General features: G+C 41.6%; 1 protein-coding gene across 1 annotated transcript; it reads right to left on the reverse strand.

Moving 5' to 3' along the window:
• Positions 1 to 584: 584 nt before the first annotated feature.
• On the reverse strand, positions 585 to 9158 carry AMIGO2 (adhesion molecule with Ig like domain 2). The gene is made up of 2 exons (XM_059472695.1): positions 8974 to 9158; positions 585 to 2330 (listed from the first exon to the last, which is right to left on the reverse strand). The coding sequence occupies exon 2, from the start codon at positions 2255 to 2257 to the stop codon at positions 692 to 694; it is 1566 nt and encodes a 521-aa protein (XP_059328678.1). The 5' UTR covers positions 2258 to 2330; positions 8974 to 9158; the 3' UTR covers positions 585 to 691.
• Positions 9159 to 20687: the final 11529 nt, after the last annotated feature.

Below are 20687 nucleotides of genomic sequence, written 5' to 3' on the forward strand. Positions count from 1 at the left end.
ATTAAACATTTATAAACAAATACAAATACATTTCACAAGTAATCTCATGACTGTGTTTTGAATAAAATTATTACGATGCCCCTCATTTAATGTTTTCAAGCAATTATTTGCAAATACTTTATCAGCTGAAAGCCACAAACATTTACCCAGTGCTGCTAGGTGTTCTGGTGGCAAATTCAATCCTTTTGTGCCAAGCAGTCCAAGAAAAATCATGACTTTTTTCCTGTAGTGATTTTATGTAAAGATTTTATGAAGCTATGAAAGGAATAGCAGGAAGTCTGGACATTTTTCTCCTTACCCATAAGCTGCTTCTGTGCATACTTCAGAAGAGCTGAGTTATCAGCATGACTGGGTGTTGCATAGGGGTCAGCCTCTGCCTCTGCAGAGTCAGCTGTATGCACTGGAAGTGTCTCTAAACATGCATGAGAAATTGCTGTGTATGGACCAGAGAGTAAAACTGAGGCTGAGCTTGCATTAAAACCATTCACAGTAATGACAAGCTCTTTGCTTTTCCCGAATGAGCTATCCCTGCTGCATGGCCCGTACAGAGAGGAGACGCAGTTCAAGGACTGACAAAATATACCTTTCTTTAAAACATTTAATCTCTTTTTATTTGTTTGTCCTGATGGTTTGCTACAGGCAAAGGAGGTATTCAGAAATGGAACTGCACGATACAAACACAGGCAGCAAACTAAGCTGGCGGCATGAAAGGTGTATCTGAGAACACAGAGTTGACAGAGTCAGAGTCGGATTTTGTTCGAGTAGTTTTTAAAATGCTCTCTGTAATGACACTGTCATTGGGGAACAGTTTTACTTTCCCATTCTGACTCTGTTTTGGTTCGTGCACGGGTTCCAGGAAAACCACCCGTTTACCAGTGCTGGCCTTCTTCTCGTCGGCTGGCAGCTCCTGCGGCAGTGCGGAGTTCAGTATGGACGGGTGGGCACTGCTTTGGTTCAGCTTCCTCTTCCTCTTTTTTGCCTTACATTGACATGGGCAGGGGGTCAGATAGAGATACAGCAGCACTAAAATAATACTGGCCACACAGGCAGCAAGGGTGGTAAAAGCTGTATTAAATGCTTCATGAGCGTGGGACCTGTTCGCTGTGAAATTGCTAACATTTATTCTGACCTCTACGGTTTCATTTAATAGTCTTTTCTTATTTATTGCAATGCAGGAATACAGCCCCGAGTTCTCTAGCTGGGCATCTGTTATCTCCAGGCTGCCATTAGGAAACACCTTGAAGTTATCGGTGTCCCTGTCTGGCTCCAGCAATCTATTGTCTGGACTAACCCATACAAACTGTGTGCCCATATCGCTGATTCTACTGTCACAGTGTACTATCAGCCTGTCACCAACCTGAGCATCATGAATAAACCCAAAGGCTTGGAAAGAGCTGTTGACGGTACTTTCAGAGCAATTCATACCGCTGTCGTGCAGTAAAGGCAGTGCATTATGATCTCTTGGGTCTGACTGCAACAAACAGCTGTACTCATTTTTGAAGTCCACGACTGAGCTGAAATGCCTTTGATACCAGAAGACTAGCATGGAGTACAGGACACAGTCACAATAGAATGGGTTGCCATGAAGATAAATTCCACTAAGTTGTTTGGCTGGCACTGAACTCAGGTGCTGAACAGGCATCGTCTGGATGTGATTAAAGGAAATGTCCAGCAACACAAGGTCTGTCAGTTTATGTTTTCCAACATATAAGTCCAGTGGGAAATGCGAGACCAAGTTGTAGCTTAGGTACAGTTTCTGTAATTTGTACAATCCTCCAAAGGCTAAGGACTCGATCTGTGTTATTTGATTGTTGTACAGCAGGAGAACCTCCAACTCCTTTAGCTCCTGAAACACAGGGCTGCCCAGCGTTTTCAGGCTGTTGGATGACAAGTCCAGATACTTCAGATTCGGAGTTGTGGAAAAGCTTCCAGTGCTAATGCTGCTAATGCTATTATGATTGACTATTAAAGTGTTCAGTTTCTCAGACAGCACTGGGACCCATTCAGGCTCCAAAATCCCAATTCTGTTATAACTCAGATCCAGCCTTTTCATACATTTATAAAGATTTCCTGGCACTCGAGTGAGGTTCTTATTAGTGCAGCTGATGATATCACTGGCACAGATGCAGGCTGCTGGACACATCCCTGGGGCACTGCCACAAACACTCACGGTGAACACCAAGAGGCATGCGAGTCCTCTGCAGCTCGCTCTAACAACTCCAAGTCGAGTAGGAAGTGTCCACCAGTTTAAAGACATTGTCACTGTCTTTTAGCTGTCTCCCAGTGCTCTTTGCCACAGATGACTTGTGCAGTTAGCTTTGCACTCGTTGCTGTCAAAAGAGGGATACACAGGTACAGCACGTTAACATTTACCATTCACACCCTGCATGATTTCTTATGGCTTTTGAAAAATACAGGGAATTAATCCTTAGGGTTTCCTACAATTAATGGTATAATCTAGTTCTAAGGTGATGTAAACTTAACATCATTGTTTTATGTAAACATGAAATTCTGCATTCGTGTGTCAATGTATACACTTTAGATACAGTATTTTTTGTCTTCAAAAAGAATGCAACTATTCTTCAGTCTTCGACAAAGTAATGCAATTTCTGACAGTTCATTTAAAAAAAAATTGGAAATGTTCCTCTGTGGAGCATGACTTGGCAACGGCAACCCCTACCTGTTTCCAAACCAACAGAGATAGAATTCCCTGAAGAAAGAAAAAGCCTCATCTTAAAATGTTTTTTTTTTTCTTGTCAAGTGGGAAGCAGTTATAACATGCTTTTCTTTATAATCAGAAAATGTCACACATTTTCAAGCAAAGAATTTTCTCAGCCTTTCTAGCTTTAAATGTCATATGAATTTCTTTCCTTTCTTTTCTTTTAATTTAGTAACCTATGGTTCAGGTAGCAACAGCCTATTTTGAAAGTTATTAAAGTTGTTCAATTACAGTATTTTGTATTCTGCTTCTTTTATCTTTGCCAATATAAGTAATGAGGAAGAAATCTATGAAGTCCTTACCTCAGGCATAAGTTTTGGGACCATTCAGTAAGGATGAGTCAGCTCTTTCTCAAAACATAGTAAAGAAAAAATTATTTTGCTCGTATGTAGATATAAAAACCCCAACCATACTATTTTCAGAGAATATTTTAGAGTCAGTATTGTTTGAAACAGGGATGTAAGATTTAGCACAGTAGAGATTCTGTGCTAAGGGATATGCTTTTTACCATCTTCTGAGAAAATGTAGACATACATAGCAGAGGAATAAACATTTCTGTTGATTCTTGCTCTCCCTGGTACCTGTTTAGAGTTTTCCAGTAAATTCACAGGTGAGCTCATCTGCATTGATTATTGTCACCCCTTCAAACTTCATATGTGGTATTCAGCCCCCGCGTTATTATCCTCAAACTCATTTCTCCAGTCTCACCCACATGTTGGAGCAGCATCTGAGCAGGGCAAACCCTGCAATGTCTGCTCTGCACTGCTGATAGTGGCTATGGCCAGGAGCCTCTGGACAGTGGGATGAGGAAAAAGAAGCAGCCTCAGATGGAAAGGAGGAAAATAAAAGAAGAATATTCTCTGATGATGCAAGATGGATGAAGAAAAGATGAGTTTGAGGGCAAAAAAATTTAAATCAAGACCTACACGGTGGAGGGCAGCAGGGCAGAGGGGTAGTGAAAGAAGGGGAGAGAAAGAAGGGTAAGAGACACATAGGGAAGGAAAAGCAAAACCAGGGGAGGTGGATGCTAATGGAGCATCATCACTGTCACTAAAGAAACTGAGGAGGAGGTAGTCTGGGGATGCAGAAGTCAGTTAAGGCATATGAGACTGGAAAAGCAGATGAGAAGGGTGTAAAGGGAAAGAAGAGGTCTAAGCAGAAGACAAACAAGAGTTTCAGGAGGTAAAACTTAGAGCACATCTCTCCAGGGAATTTACATCTGCTACTTAAGAACCTAAGACTACCGATGCAATTAATTAATATATGCAAAAAGCAAAAAATTTCACTCCTCCTCCGTTCTTTATTCCCCTCTTCTGTAACCCTCTGCCAATCTGTCAGGCTGCTGTCTTTAGCTGACAAATCTACTCCTAAGTCAAGTGGCAGAAGATGTGCTATGAAACTAAAGAGCTGAATTATCTAATGACCCACTAAAAGAAGAAATATGAAGGCAGCATGGGAGAATGGGACATTTCACTTTTCACAAGAACTTATATATGCATTGGCTTTGTTTGCATTAAAAAAAAAAATAAAAAAGGGAAAAACATTAAGAGAATTGCAAGACTGCCAAGTCAACTGTTCAAAACTGAAGTGTCGGAATTACATTTTTCTTTCTATTTCAGATTTTATATACAGTCCTTGGTTACAAGATTGTTCAATGTTCCCCCAAACCTTTCCTGACAATGTGGAGGAAGAACAGGGAAAAGAATGGGCGATTACATCAAGAGCTTGATAAATCCTTATCCCTGAGAACTGCAGCTGCCCTAGCCTTTGCCACAAAATTCCTGTGAGATCAGGCAAACTATGTGAACTGGTGACTACTACAAAATAATGAACATATTATAGCCACCAGCTTGGCACTTATAAAATAAGAAACCTCTGCATGTTAAGTTTTGGAAGGACTGATCTGAGAAATGCTGAGATGAGGGTCAAAATGCTGTGACTCTGTCTGGCACTTCTGATTGCACAGGGATACCTTGTTTATACAAGGGATACACTAACATGGTTTTAGCTATAGAAATATTGTAAAAATAAATTGATTGGTTTGAATTAAAGTTTAATACCAGGAGTCATAAACTCTTCTAGGCTCTTAAATCCTGAAGCTTCTAACTGCATGGGGTTTTCAATGGAAAGTTAGGAATCCAGAGCAGTATTTTTTAATCAGTCCTAAGCTCCTTACTTGTTTTTGCTAGTTAGGTAGTCTACAGCAACAATTAACAGATACAAGTTCTTCAAGAGGGTGAAGCATTAGAGAAACTGCCATCAAAAATAATTATGTACCACAGCGTGAATTTGTATGGTATACAGACATAAGGAACAATGCAAAAACCCTGGCAGATGAAAAAGGTATTTAGTAACTGCTCATTCAGTTAGTCTACTGCATGAAACAAGGTATCTGAAATCTACATTACCATAAAACCGTGCACCTGAAGACTGGATTATAAAGCATCCACAAAACAGGAGATGAACAGCTGCTGCAAAGGTTGCCTTCCCACTAATGTGTGAATGCCTGATTCTGCAAGCTATGCAGCCTAATTTTTAATGTAACTGCACTTGCAACAAGTGAATGGCACTTAAAAAAATCATTTCCCATGCTGAAAATAACTGTGATCCTGGAGATACTCTGAATGGGATGTACTGGATCAATGCTCAGGTTTGTAAGGGTTACCAAATTTAATACACTAGGTAACCTTGCATGTTTGCTTCTGTCCATGCCTACAATTATCTCATCAGAAATTCCAAGCTAGTCTGCAACCAAATCCCATGGGAAGACACAGATCAGTCACTGGTGCACATCAGCATAATACCTTTCAGTTCTAAGGAGTAAAAACAGTTTGCAAGGTCTAAAAACTGGATTGTTCATTTTCAAAGCTCACTGGAGTAGCAAAATGAAAACTGTTCCAGATAACTTGACTTGTCTGTGTGGGCAAATCCAAATTACAGAAATCCTAAACATACCACAGAACACACAAGAATATTTAGAGAGTACTCTGATGAGCAGTTCCTTTCCATGCCCAACACACAGTGTAGTGCCTACATTACCAACAGGTTCTTTGCTCTTTTGGAGAGAAGGACTTTGAGCTGCACCCTGCTCTTCAACCTGCGTTCCCCATATCTACTGCACAAACTACCCAGGATGCTCTGCAAAGCCAAGAATGTTCAACATAAATATTTATACGCTATGTGATCATTTGAACTTACTCAAAATGCCTGCATAAACATTTCTGGGTTGTAATGTGTTAAGTGGCAAAAAGAACAAAGCCAGCAACAAGCCCTGTATTAAAAAATCTGGCATTTTGTTTCATCCCAGGAGCACTACTTCAGGTCTTAGAGAAGACTTTATTTTACAAATTTCAATATTGCGTATTTTCTCAAGAGAGATATTGTTATTGAATACTATTAGCTAATGTGTGCCAACAGACTTTGGCCAAGCACCTCACCAATATTTCTGAATGAGCTGGGTAGATACCTTTTCTGATTTATAGTAAAGTGAAGGACATGGTTGGGAGTTTTGTTCTGGAATTCTGTTCAAAGAAATAATTCTTTTGTGATGGTAAAATGCAATATTTTAAGTTCAGTGCCAAAACCACATTACTCCCTGAGATTATTTATCTGAACAGTAATGGTGCACATGCTTCTCAACTGTTCAAGAAGAAAGGTGGGACATATCCTGCTATCATAAGGAAAATCCTCTGTGGTCAGAAACAGCAAAATTGACTACAACCAATCACATTCAAGAGAAGCTAAGGATTCAGTTCTTGTTTTGAACTTTTTAATGTGTTTGTTCCTGTCTTTTGTTTATTTCTGAGGGGGTTGTTTGTTGTTTTGTTTTTAAAAGTAATGAGCACTCAGACCTAGGAAAAGGGGGCTGCTGGGCAACATACAGTGTCAACATCAGTTATCACCTGAAGATCAACTAATGTCCTAAATACTCCTTTCTCCTTCTTCTGGGCTCTCTCTCTCACTAATGTGACATTAGTAATATCTACAGCAGTTTTCTTATCCTCTGTAAGTACCTTCAGGCTTATTGCTGTTTCTCCAATGGAATCTGTATACCAAACTACCTCTCCCAGTTCATTTGAGACCTTGCTAAAAATCCTTATGTAGCACATCTCTTAATTTAAGAGTGAATTGGACTGGAGTTCACAATTCACTGGAATGATATTTTGCAAACACTACTATTAGTCCTTTCACTGTTAAAAAAAATTGGATTGGTAGATGTTATTCTTACTTTAAAGCATTTTCCAGTACATTGGTGATGCAAACAGTCCACATCTGGCTGGTACTTTCTGCACAGTGAAAATGCAAGTATTTGCACACAATCCTGCTGCCTGCTGTACTACTGCAGGAATAGTGCTGAGCCTCTAAGAGATCAAGCACGTGAAAACATTAAAGACCTCTGTTGATCCTCCAGAAGGTTCACACCATTTCTACATGCCCTACCTCCTTCCCTTGCACCACATCTCCTGTGATTGTCTTCTCTTGAGGCTTGCTCCAATCTCAGCCCACAAGACAATAATACATCTCTGCACCTCTCACTGACTTCTGATGTTCACACAGGTGCTCTCCCCTATATCAGTTTACATATCAGATGAATTAGGGCAGTACTAGTCCTAACAATATATGAAATAAATGTAAAAAAAAATGATGGCTTAGGTGTTTGTTTTCTCACAGCTCTATTTTTTTTTCTGGCATGACATTTGACAAAGGTTCCTCATGAACTCAGAAGTCAAAGTGGTTTTTAGAATGGGGTTTTATTAAATGATAACAACAACATTATACAAGTATAATTATTCATGCTTTTAGTCCCAACTTTATGAATCCTGTCCAAGTACATGATAAAGTCATTAATTACATACAGACTAATGGCACCCTATGCAATTAGTATTTTTAAAAGTTACATTTTTAAGGAAGGTCTGTATAAACTCGCATTCCTTGTGTGTGTGTGTGATACTGTTAGAGGAAATATTCAGCCACCTCGCCTCAGTCTCCAGGCTCTACTCTGCCTTTATCACTCCTGAGTGGAAAAGGCACTCTGCATCAAATCTTCCTGACAGCTGTGCTCAGCATCTCTGACTCAACAGACACAGATTACCCAAACATTGTAATCCATGAGATTTAGTGACATGATGGATTGAACAGCAAAGACTGTTGGTGAGCTACATCTGGGAGGCGTCTTGATACACTGGACTAAATCCCTGAGCCGGGCTACACTGTGCTTGCTGCAGGACCTAACAGTGATGAAAAAAACAGCTTTACATCATATTTGCAGCAAGCTGATCCTGAGATCAGCAAGGCAAATGGAGTGCTCCCTCCAGCCAGCATCTGGCTAGACCTCAGTCGTGCTGAATTAGAGATTAATTTGTCCAAGTAACCTTAGCCAGAGAAAATGATCATCTCCCACTAATCCCTCACTAAAGATTGAATTTCCTTGAAGAGATATTTTTTCTTAAAACACGGTAACTTGATTGTCTTAAAGAAAACTGAGACACAGAAGAACAACTGGGTGATGCACAACAGAGCCTCAGTTGGACTAATCAACAGTCTCTTTACAGCAGTACCAGCTATGTAAGTCAACATCTCTGCACCTCTTATCCCTCTGACAGGGTACAAGGGAAATACACATCACTGAAACAACAAATTCATCCCTTTTGCCATGCTACTTTGTAAATCAAGCTGCAACCAAGCTTCAACCTTGCAAATTACTTCAGTTGCCAAGGAGATCAGCAAATAATTAAGAAAAAATGCAATGATAAGTGGCAGTGCCTATTACAGTGTCAGTAACCGTCTCCAAGCAATGTCAGATCTTACGAAAGTTTAGTTGCCCAGCGAAGGATCCTCACCGCCTCCAAAAAATTATCTGAGGGCTAAACTTCACAGAAATCCCTTTGCATACGATTTGGGGGGAGTCTCCTGCCAATCTCACGGCGGGGACTGTCCGCTGCAGCCCCAGATTCCTACCGGGAGTCGGCGGAGGGCAAAGTTTCGGAGAGCCCAGCCACCGAAGAGGCTAAAGCGGCATCGGACCGGGGCACCCACAACCATTCCGAGGGGTCTCTGCCCGGCTTCCCCGGGCAGGCGCGGCCGCTGCCGCCGTTCCGTGGCGGAGGCAGGCACCGGCTCTCCCCGCCCGCGGCCGGGCTGCGCTCGCCTCCAGCGGCCCCTCTCAGCCCCGAGTCCAGCCCCTCCGGACCCTGCCCCCGCCATCCTGCCTACTGGGGGGATGTCTGCTCCGCCACCCCGCCGGGCAGCGTTACCTGGAGCTTCCGATGGCCGCCTCATGTCCGGGGAGCGCGATGCCGGCCCCGCCGCCGCCTGCAGCCCCTGCCCCGCATGCCGCGCTCCGCCGGGCTCCGGGGGAAGTTGCGGGACGCGGGAGCGCGGCTCCGGCTCCGCTGCGCTCCCCCGCGGACGCAGGCAGCGCTCGCCCGCTGCCCCCGGGAACGGAGCTGAGGCCCGGAGCTCGGCACCGGCGGAGCGGGGAAGGCGGGAGACTCCCAGCCACAGCGGCGACACAGCGGGTTTTATCCCCTCCTGCCTACGCCCTCCCGCTCTCCCCAGCCGCGCAGCACCCGGCCCGACTCCGCGCCGCTCGCCCCGACGCCCTCCCGGAGCTTCGGCGGCGGCGGGACGGAGCCGTCGGTGCCCGGGGGAGGGAGGAGCGCCCCGGTGCCCCCGCCCCGCCCGGGGCCGCCCCGCTCCGCCCCGCTCCGCCGCCCGGGCGGGCTCTGCCCTGCGCTGAGCCCCGCACGGCCCGCCCGCAGCGGGGGCAGAGAGCCGGGGAAGCCCCGGCCTCGGGGGCTGCTCGTTAGAAATGCACCGAAACTGAGCCCCGCACGGCCCGCCCGCAGCGGGGGCAGAGAGCCGGGGAAGCCCCGGCCTCGGGGGCTGCTCGTTAGAAATGCACCGAAACTCCCCCCGTGAGGAGATGGAACCGCGGGTGCTCCTAAGGCGCGGGTAAATGTAAAAGGCATTGTGCTAGCGCTTAGAAATCCTCCTCCCGTTCATTAAATGGTCCAACCCCACGGAAGGTCCGTGTTAAACTAGGCTTTGATCAGAGCAGAGGAGTCTATCAAATGATAAAAGGAGTTATCTAAAATTAATTGCCATGTAGGGGGATTCTCTTGACCATGGAATCTGTGGGAGAACTGCTGCAAATCAAATTGAGAAGTGTGACCAGATCATGAAGAGGCAAAGCTGAAGCTGAAAGTCAAAGAACACGTTTACTTCTGTTTCATACCGATTTTAACCTCCCCCGGCCAAGTTTCTCACGACATCTCCATCATAATTTAGAGTACCCTACATTTAGAGACTGAAACTGAACATGGGCTACTTTAGCAAATAACAGACATTGTAAATTTACTGTCATTCAGACATACAGTTTATAGACCAGTTCTCAAATGGGCTTGCATATTAAAGCAGCTGCAAATCACACTTTTCTTTTAAGGGCACATAGCAAAGTGGTTTTTAATATGAGGGTTTGTGGCTATATATAAAGCTAAAAGGCTCCTTGTCCTAGAATTCATCCTGCAGGCAAACTAAAATTCTTTACTATGATACAAGATACATGTTAAAGATTTGATTCAATATAGATCAAAGCCTGGTGAGATATAGGTGATACAGCTATTGATTTAAAAGTCTTTTGGAGCACTACCTTATCATAAAAATTCAGCTTTTTATTAATAGTTCTTATTTTTGCTGAATTTCTATGCAGTTAGGCTATACAGCACTGAAGTAATTTTAATCTTGAGGTTATTGATTAAACACTGGTTTGTTTCAGACTCTCCATTGGAATATTCATTTGTTTAAAGAAGTATGTTGTCTTCATTTATACTAAACCATTAAACTTTCCTGATGACCTTGATACCACAAAATACTGGGTGAAATTTAAGTTGGTCACATTACCAATACAGTCTGAGGAAGAGGGTAATCACTTTTGTAGTCTTCCTTCCCCTGTTTTCAAAACTGAAAATGTTGAGCCTGAATTCTTCCTAAAGATTTACAGAATGAAAATTCCTTATGTGTTACCATATGGAGCAGCTGTCCATTTGTGAGTTTTGTGCACCCTTTGATTGAGGTAGACTGGTTTTAAAATACAAAGGATTTTTATTGCAGCTTGTTCATACCTCAGTAAGTGTGGAGGACTGGTAGGTGCAAAGTGACAGTACTTCTTGTAGCTAAGTTATTTAGATTCCAGCCATGAGACCTGGACATAGGAATAATTGCTCTGGGGAAAGCACGATCCAGATCAAAGTTAAGTCCAATACTTAAGGCAATTAGAATTTTGATTTTCAATTTTATTTTTCTCATTAATGCTGGGATATGCTTTTTATATTGGAGATCTCAGGGCCCAGATGCTCAAAAACTTCATGGGAGTTGTGATCATCCTTTCATGGGTTGCTCAGCTTACAGAGAGAGGCCATCTGCCCATAAGCAGACGTAGCAGAGAAATCATGATCAAGGGATGCACTGAACAGTCTGAAAGGAGTTCAGAACCACAGGATTCTTGTAAGTCTGGAAAGAGCTGGTTGTAAGCCCAGCAATTCTTTGTTCCCACTGCCTACTGACAAATTTGAACATGGCATGATGCAATCTAATTTTTTGTGCTATTTCACAACATAAAGGTGCTTTTGCCACTAGTTACATACTAAATTAAAAGGAATATTGCTTTTTAAAATATAATTTGGATGAGAACAACTGGTATTTGTCTTTCCTCTACCAAATAGCACTGATGTGAAAACAGTATCTCTCCAAAATCTTTGTTGATCAAACATGGGCTTGTTGATCAAGCTGTGTGAAGCTGAGAGTACATTAATTACGACGTGAAACTTCTCTTTTGATGATCTGTACAAATGTAAGGTTTCTGGCATCACCAATAGAGATTCTTATTGCAGAGAATTGCTGATAGCTGTCTGCTCCTTCCATTCCTTTAGGAGTGTGCCTGTGTTTCCCTGTCCCTGCACTGCACTGTCTATTAGAGCTGGAAGTTTTCAGTGCTTGTTTTCACATCCTGTGCAGTGCCAGACAGACTGATGGGGCTTGATAAGGTCTTTTAATAACAATATTTACCATGTGATCTTGAAAATCCCCACAAATACAGAAATGCCTCTAGTATCTTCAATATTAAGTTTCTTTATTAAAACCACAAATTTATTACAGTTATATAAATTGATCATTAAAATACTTTTTCAAAAGCCATTTGGCTACAGGGAGTTTACAATACCTTCATGAACAAGCAGTGTAACTTCTGGGCTAGAGATTAACTAGGACCGGGATACTGAAAGAAAGGAATATCCTCCTCCTTTACTCTTACACTCTCCTTCTGGAAAGAGCATGATTTTTCTGCCATAGTGCTCAGGCAGGAATAAGGATTTCCAGCCTCCAGTTTAAGTCCTGGCTACATACATTATAGCCATTGGATATCACACAGTAATAAGGGTCAGAGAGTCTTTTTTTTTTTTTTTTTTTGGTGATTCCCCTTTCTCCATCCTGAATTAATTCTCTTCCAGTGAAAGTCCAGTCTGGGGGTTAGGGTACTTCAGTGAGCTGAAAGAAGTGGCCTGCAGTCCCTCTGCATGAATTCTGAGCCCCCAGAAGAAGACAGGGATGCAAGTTGCACAAGGACTTAAACACAGATTTGTGAGTACCTGAAGGGAGTCCGTTTCCTCCAGCTGGCACAAATATTTTCAGTAAAGTCCGCACCAAACAGCTGGACAACAGCTAGGGGGCCAACCCCTTAGCAGCAAACATGTGGGCCATGCATCCTGTCTGGACTTCACTGCGAGACACAAGCACACATGCTTGGTCCTGTCAAGGCTCTAACAGTTTTGGCATGCCCTGGAGCAGAACATGTCCTCTGCCCAGTCTGTGTGACTCTAGGAATGCTGCAATGCCTCATGCATGATGGAGAAAACAAAAAACCAAAAATAGCCAGTCTGGCAGGAATGGCTGTGGCAGACAGGTGTTTTAAGGCCCTTATCAGATGATAAGAGAAAACTGTCACTTGAAAGTTGCACTTGCTCTTAGAATAGTTTATTGAGTCTGGCTGAGATGGAGTTCATTTTCCCCACAGCAGCCCTCACAGTGCTGGTCTTTGCTTTGGTAGCCAGACAGGGGTTGATAACACACCAGTGCTTTGGCTACAGCTGAGCAGTGCTGGCCCAGCATCAGCCCTGTCTCTCAGCATCTCCCCACTCCATGAGCAGGCTGGAGATGGGCAAGATCCTGGGAGGGGACAGACTAGGCCAGCTGACTCAACTGAAGGGATATTCCATACCATATGGTGTCAGCTCAGGTGTAAAAGCTAATAAAAGGAGGAGGAAGGGGGGAATTTAATTATTTACAGTGTTTGCTTTCCTGAGCAATGGCTGCATGTGCTGCAACGCTGCTTCCTGGGCAGTGGCCTGACATTGCTTGCTGGTTGGAAGTAGAGGATAAAATTATTTTTCTTCTCTTTGTTCATGTGCATGTGAACTTTCACTTTTGTTTTAGTAAATTGCCTTATATCAGTCTATGAGTTGTTTTCAATCTTATTTTCTTACCCTGTTCAGTTGGGAAGGGGGAGTGATCGAGCGGCATGGTGGGTACCTGGCATCCAGACAAGGTGAAGCCACCAAAAATGATGATGATAAAGCGGACATCATGGTGGGAGTCTGTCACAGACCATGACATCAGGATGAAGAGCTGAATAAACTGTTCTCTAAGCAGCTGGCTGACACTTCACAGTCATCAGCCCTTGTTCTTCTGGGAGATTTTAACCTGCCTGATGTCTGCAGGAAACTCAACACAGTGGAGAGGAGGCAGTCTAGGAAATTCCTGGAGTGTTTGGAAGGAAAGTTCCTGACTTAGGTCACCACAACCCCCTGTAATGCTACATCCTGGGACAAAGTGACTGAAAAGTGGCCCAGTGGAAAAGGACCTGGGGGTGCTGGTAACAGTGGCTGAACATGAACCAGTGTGTGCCCAGGTGGCCAAGAAGACCAATGGTATCCTGGCTTGCAGCAGAAATAGTGTGGCTAGCAGGACCAGGGCAGTGATTGGCCCCACTAAACTTGGCATTGGTGAGGCCACACCTCAAATCCTGTGTCCAGGTTTGAGCCCCTCCCTTCAAGAATAACATTGAGGTGCTGGAGTGAGTCCAGAGAAGGGCAATGAGGCTGGTGAAGGGTCTAGAGAGTAAATTATATGAGGGCTGGCTGAGGGAAATGGGGTTGTTTAGCATGGAAAAAAGGAGTCTGGGGGGAGATCTTATCACTCTCTATAACCACATGAAAGGAGGTTGTGGCCAGGTGGGGGCTCGTCTCTCCCACCAGGCAGCCAGTGTCAGGATGAGAGGACATGGCCTCAAGCCGCCCCAGGGGAGCCTCAGGCTGGACATAAGGAATATTTTCTTCCCTGAAAGAGTGGTTAAACATCACCCAGGAAGGGAGTGCAGTGGCCAACCTTAGAAGTGTTCAAGAAACTGGAGATGGCACTCAGTGCTGTAGTTTAGTTTTCACGGCGGTGTTGGGTGAAAGGTTGGACTCAATGATTTTTGAGATCTTTTCCAACCTTAATTATTCCATGATTCCTTTTGGCTCTGCTTTCCAACTAATTTGAAGCTGAGAACAACTGAGACCCTGAGAACAACTCTTCTGTTCTACCAGGACACTACTCACCAGGCTGCTCAGTCTCCAGGGAATCAGACTCTTTTCTTCTTTTCCCTTCTTCATCTAATTTTTTTTTTTTTCCTGCTGAAAAGCTCCTTTTTTTACTCCCACATGGCATGAATGTTATTTATTATACTAAGGACAAAGAAAATTAGTTTTAGACCAGTGTGGGGATGTGAGAAGATTGCACTCAATCCACACCTGCACAAGTGATTCCTCGCTCTCCATACTTAGGCATTCAGAACTGACTTTTCTTCCTGGCACTTAGACATATTTTGTTATTCCCTGTTTTCACTTTCATAGCTCTGCAGATCTAGGGGGGATGTTTGAAGACATTACCTGTCCACCAGGGTCATCTTTTCTCATTCTATCCTCAGAATTGTGATCAGCAGGTAAGTACTGTTGAAGAGGGAGTAAGAATGGCTAATGTTAGGTTGAGCTTCTCATTAGGAGAGTGTATATTTCAGAATAAAATCTTTATACTACTTTTATTTGTTGATTTAGTCCTGACTTCTGGCCCTTTCTACATTCAAAATACTGGTTCCTCAGTTTGGCAGATTTGCTGTTACTTGCAGTCCTCCCTGATGTCTTTGTTTTTTCAAGGATTTCATGAGACCAAAGATGGTAAAAATATCATCAGATACATCTTAAATATCTCTGTTTATCAAATTGATTTACTTTACTTGCTGTGTGCTGGCACCATGAAGCTTGTGTATAACTTACTGAACATGCAGTTTATGTCCTGGATAATTTCTAAAACATTCAAAGAGCTTAAACTGAGATAGTCTCCATCCAAAGGCGTGTTTCATACATTGAATTAAAAAAATAAATTAATATTCTGAGATGATTTCTTATTTTGAGATTTACTCTTGAAATAAAAATTTTAAAAAATGGAGGTGTCAGTGGCTTTGTGTGCCTTGTGGATTTTTAGGGTCTGTAAGTCTTTGAATTTGCAGATCTCAAAAACACCCAAAGACCCTGTTAAGCAGTATTCAAATCTTCAGAGAATATTTATATGCAAGGAAAGCATTGTTAAGCACTAGAGGATAATTTATTTTCATTTTCTATTCCGTAGGCAGAACTTGAGAAAATGTTACAAATTAACAGTAAGTTATTGGTTCACTGAATTGAGCCTTTAAAAGTAAGGACATTTGGGAAAGTAATTTGTCATGGCCTTGAGCAGTCTATTTTAAAGCAGTGTAGTAGCTTTTCTATGATAACAGGTAACTTAACCTTTAAAATGCAGTTCTTCATGCAAATAAACCTGGGTAATGGACTTTAAAAGGTGATTTTGCATGCCCTCAGGCATTACTTATTTCTTGGAACACTATGTCTCTCTCATATATCCAAAATAAAGCAGAAAATCTTTTTAGAACACGAGACTCATTTTGCATTATAATGGAATGTAGTGACGTCCTACGGTAACTGTAAAATATTGTCTAAGGAGAGAACATCCAAGGGGATTTTCTAATGAAACATGGATACTACCCCACAGTAATGTATAAAGTATTTGTGAAAAATCTAGATTTGCAATATCAGTCATGAGGTAAAGGGAAATAGACAATCTCACTCTTGCCTTTAATTGCTCCTGGATACAGCACTAGAGTGGCTGTATTTATCAGGAGTCATAGTTCAAAACCATTTTGTGCCTATGCAGCACTGGTAGGAGATTGAGAAGGTTCTTGAAGTATCTTATATTGAGTGTGTGACTCATTTAATTGGCTCCTACGTCCTGCTCCTGCTCCCCCTCATACTTTTCATGTTTTTTTGCAGATTTTCTGCCTCATTCCAAGACTCCACATGCTGAATATGGCAGATCATGAGTGGTCAGTCTTAAACATCACTGAGATTACAGAGTGGGAGAAAGCACAGGAGGTGGTGCATTGCATAGAAGAAAAAAAAAGAAGAAAAACATTAAAGCAATTTAAAAGTCCATCTAGGAGATCAGTACAGCCTTCCTCTGCAGCTCCTTCTCCCCAGGGTGTGAGCTGGGGGCCTCCATTCTGAGATCAGTGTGTGGAACTTGCGATCACAGTGCCACAGGGTTCTCCAGGCTGACACAGACACCAGATCAGTACATCAGTGCTGTGAGTTTGCTCAGGGGGTGTGTGGGGGTGTAGCTACATGTCTGGAAAAGACAGGCAAGTTTCTGACACAAGTTCCTTCAAAAGGGAGTTAAAGATCTGTAACTCTTTATGACAATGAGTTATGGCTGCAAGTCAATAGAAATACTGTTTAGGAGAAGTAGAACCAATGTTTAATTTTTATATTTTACAAATAAACCAAATCTCCTTACCATTATGGCACTTTTCCCCAGCCTGTGTCCTATTTAAATCAGGTGTTTTACCACTGGCTTTTAACAAGTGTCTGACAAATAAATAGGAAAACTAAGCAGAAAAGAAATAAAATTGTATATTACTTTGGTGAACAGTGCTTTCTTTTGCAAAGGTTTTTATGATCCATAGTAATCCAAGCTAAACCTGCTCTGTCTTTCCTTCAATAATAACAGGGATGAGCACAACCATCCATTAATATTAGTTACTTTTGGGAAAGAAGGATATAAAGAAAAATCTGTTCAGAACTGTCACTAAGATCCTGGACATGAAGGCAGCTTCTGTGCTTATTTTTTTTAGGCAATATAATCTGAAAATAAAAGGATACATTCCCCCTTATTCATAACCAAGCACCTTGAAAGCAGCAAGGGTGACTGTAAGGGTAGAATTTTGTTTGTGTGCAGACTCATGCTCATTATGCTGCTTATTCTTTTTATACAACCATAAGCCAACTCAGTCCACTGCAGTAACTCCCTGATGCATTTCCATGTGCATCTCCATAAGGACCATGCACTGCCTTCTTGTTTGAGGTGCCTTTGGGAACGCTGGGGTGACCCCTCACATGCAGCATGCTTCTGACCCATTCCACATTTTGCAGAGAACCTTTATCTTTCAGTTTCAGGACAGAAATGATTGCAGCATTGTTCGATGCAGTTTGCTCTGAAGTAAACTTGTGTTTGCAGAAATTGGATTTCCCTGTCCTGCTGTCTCCATCTTGCTTCTGTCTTGTGCAGAGCTGGAAGTCAGAATCAAAATCTGTTTTAGGCTAAGTTCATAGTTCGGGGTACCTGAGAGTCTTCTTTAAACCCTGATATTTGTAAGAAGGGAAATACTAATTTAAAGGGAAATACTAACTTAAAAAACAATGTGATTTTTTTTTTTTTCTGATTTGGCTATGTTTTGGGGCATATGATCTGACAAAAGTTATGAGACCTAATAATGGCTTTCATCATATCCCAGTTTCAAAATAGTGGTTAATGCTGGGATAAAAATGAATAAATTTTTATTGAGAGTAAATCCAAGAAGATATTCTGCATTCTTGTCAGTGTACACAGCTGAGGCTTTGGTCTTTTCTGGTTGGGATTCATTTCCAAAACACCTGGGTGGCTGATAGTGTCTGAGCACTTGGGTTTTGAAAAATGGAGAACTGAGAAAAAGTAATATATTGAGAATAATCAGAAAATATTTCAAGACAGCTTTGAACCTCAAATATATCTGAAAACAAATTGACAGGTCTAGAACTTGAGACTGATTTTAAAGTGGGAGAAAAGAGTATTTTGAAAAATGATTACCCAACAAATGAAGGAGAGAATAATCTTTTTATTTGTAGAAAAAATCCCATTATGCTGGAATAAGAAGCTTCCACAATCCATGACTTTACTCACCACCTCCAGTAACATTAAGTAAAGCAGAAATATTTGGGAGCATGAGAGAGCATATAGTAAAGACTTACCCCCTCTGTCTCCCTGTTTATATCAATTCTCATTTCAATGTTCTGAAAAAGCAATTATTTATTACAAATCCTGAAGCAAGAAAACTTTTTTTTTCAATCTTTGAATTTTCCCGTGATTACAAACTCCTATTGAAGATTTTCATATGAATAGAGCATCTGCTGGGTACCCTGTCCAGATGGAATCTCCAGTAAAGCTGAAAAGCTCACGTTCACTTGCTTGGTTCTTCTTTCCACAGTCAGAGCATGTGCTTGTTACTTCTCCTTTATCCAGTGATTATTTTTATGAAGCTGGTTGGTCTAGCATTATGTCTGAGACTTTTGTTCCTCTGTAAGTTTGGCTGAAACTTGAAGTCCCTGGGGAGACAGACAGCTACAGCATCAGACAGACTGTCTGCACAAGCCTCATTTCCTTCAAACACCGTGTTAGAAAGAAAACAGCAGAGATGGGATTGCAGTGCCCAGTCCCTGAAGAAGGAAAAGTGGGAGACACTGTGCATTGGCTCTGCCATTTGTGCCTTTAGGAGTGGGGGACTGCAGTCAGCTTTGTTAATGGTTATGTACATATGGCATATTTGATTCCAGCAGGTACTTTCCCTTAATAGCCACTATAGCCTCATTTATGGCAGACTGAATTGATAAGAGACTGAACAGAATCATGTTGGTAGGTATTGCTGAAGTTAAAATTGGGTAATTCTGGTAAATGACACTTTTGAGTCTTCTGACCTGCTCTATTCCAAAAGCTTTAAATATGTAGGAGAGAGAAGACATCCCTCCATTTGTTATTTATTCAGGTAAATTCATCCCCTTATCAGTTCCTTGAACTGTTCTTATTTTTTCCTATATTGGGCTATATTTTTTGTTAATAAGAATTTTCAGATCTACCAGAAATTTAAAATACAAAATCTAAGGCTAAGATCATCATGGCATCCAAAGCACTTTGTTTTTGTTTTCATTTTTTTTTTGGTTTTTTTGCCCAGGACATACTCATCTCTATCATTCTTGTCAGTAAGTAACCAGAAGGAAGAGATTTATAAAGCAGATGTCAGAATGTCAGGTCTGCCTTCAGCTGATTTTCTGTAAGTTTATTACCACATGAACTACTATGTTCAAGGGTGTAGAAAAAAAGCCCAAAGTTTTATTTGTATTAGCAAATAAAATATTTCAAATGTGAAGCCTACACTAAAAGCCGTGAAAAAAAAAAAAAATCCATTCTAACCTTTGGAAGGAATTCTGCTCTTTTGCTACAAGAACCAATCAGTTTTTATCAGACAAAGCTTTTATTATTTGATAACTCCCTGTGTCCTCACAAATGACTGTGCCTATTTTCCATCAGCCATCTGACTGCTAGAAGCTTGAGAAACAACACATGGTGGGGTAAAATATCTGCCATGCTTTAACCAACCGTGTCTGCTTTTCTCTTCTGGTAAGTTCCTGGGGTTTTTTTGGCTACAGAGAGTATCTGCTTTTAATGAACTCAAATAAGTCAATAAAATTCATATGTACATTATTATGAGGTTTCCTTCCCTTTCTGAGTAAATATGATTAGCATTTTGAACTCCAGATACCTTCTTTGGAGTTTAAATATAGCTCCCTGTTTTTTGGCATCAACACAATAATAATGACTGTACGCATTGGAAGAAGATGCAAGGAAGTAACAATTTGTGAACCTTCTGTGGTTATTCTTGGTCTCACATAAATCCATTAATACATTTCTCTCTGCATTTCCTAGAACTGATTTCTGTATTCATGCTTGTGGCCAGTAGGATCTTGCAAATGTCAGTGTGAGTGGAGACAATGGTAAGATTAAGACCCAAGTAAGAATCTGAGTGTGTTTTAAGTACCAGTTCCTTTTTGGTAAGTTTTGAGAGTCAGAGTTTTTTTATATTAGAACAACTTTGTTTTCTTCATCTTTGGCCATCGCTGCCTATTTCAACTTGCACAGTCTGTACCCACGCAGCTTCTTTTATTTTCTTTTTTTTATTGTTTATGGGTTTTCTGATGTGACATGTAGTTTGCACCCAGCCAAACATCAAAGCATGTTCTCAGACAGTATGCATGAATAGTTTTACTGAGGTATCAGGTCATCTATGCTCTTTATTCCTTTTTTTAATTAGTGCCCTCAGTAGCTGCAGGATTATTTAATCTTTGTATTACCGCAGATCTTTTGGCTGGGAAACTGGAAAGATGTAGCCAGGACTCATCCTATTTTCCAACCTTGCCTATTCACCTGTGGTGGTGAGATCCAGCAGCCGTCTGCTTCTCTTTACATTTTTCCGAGCCCTGCCATAACTGTGGAGAAATAGTTCAGTTGTTTTTGAAGGAAATAGAAGTTAATATGTTAGATAAAAAAATTTTGGTATATTTGGCAACACTCATGTAACAGCTAACATCACCTGAGCCAAGCCACTGCTTTTGAGACGTGCCGTTTCTATTCAGAGCTTTTATTTAGCTAAAGACATAACAAAATTTTATTTTAGTCAAACTTGATTTTAGGTTTAATTTGGACTGACAGTGCATGACTAATAGATACTTGAAGT

The sequence above is a fragment of the Ammospiza nelsoni genome, chromosome 5, assembly GCF_027579445.1.
Source record: "Ammospiza nelsoni isolate bAmmNel1 chromosome 5, bAmmNel1.pri, whole genome shotgun sequence".
NCBI lineage: Eukaryota > Metazoa > Chordata > Aves > Passeriformes > Passerellidae > Ammospiza > Ammospiza nelsoni.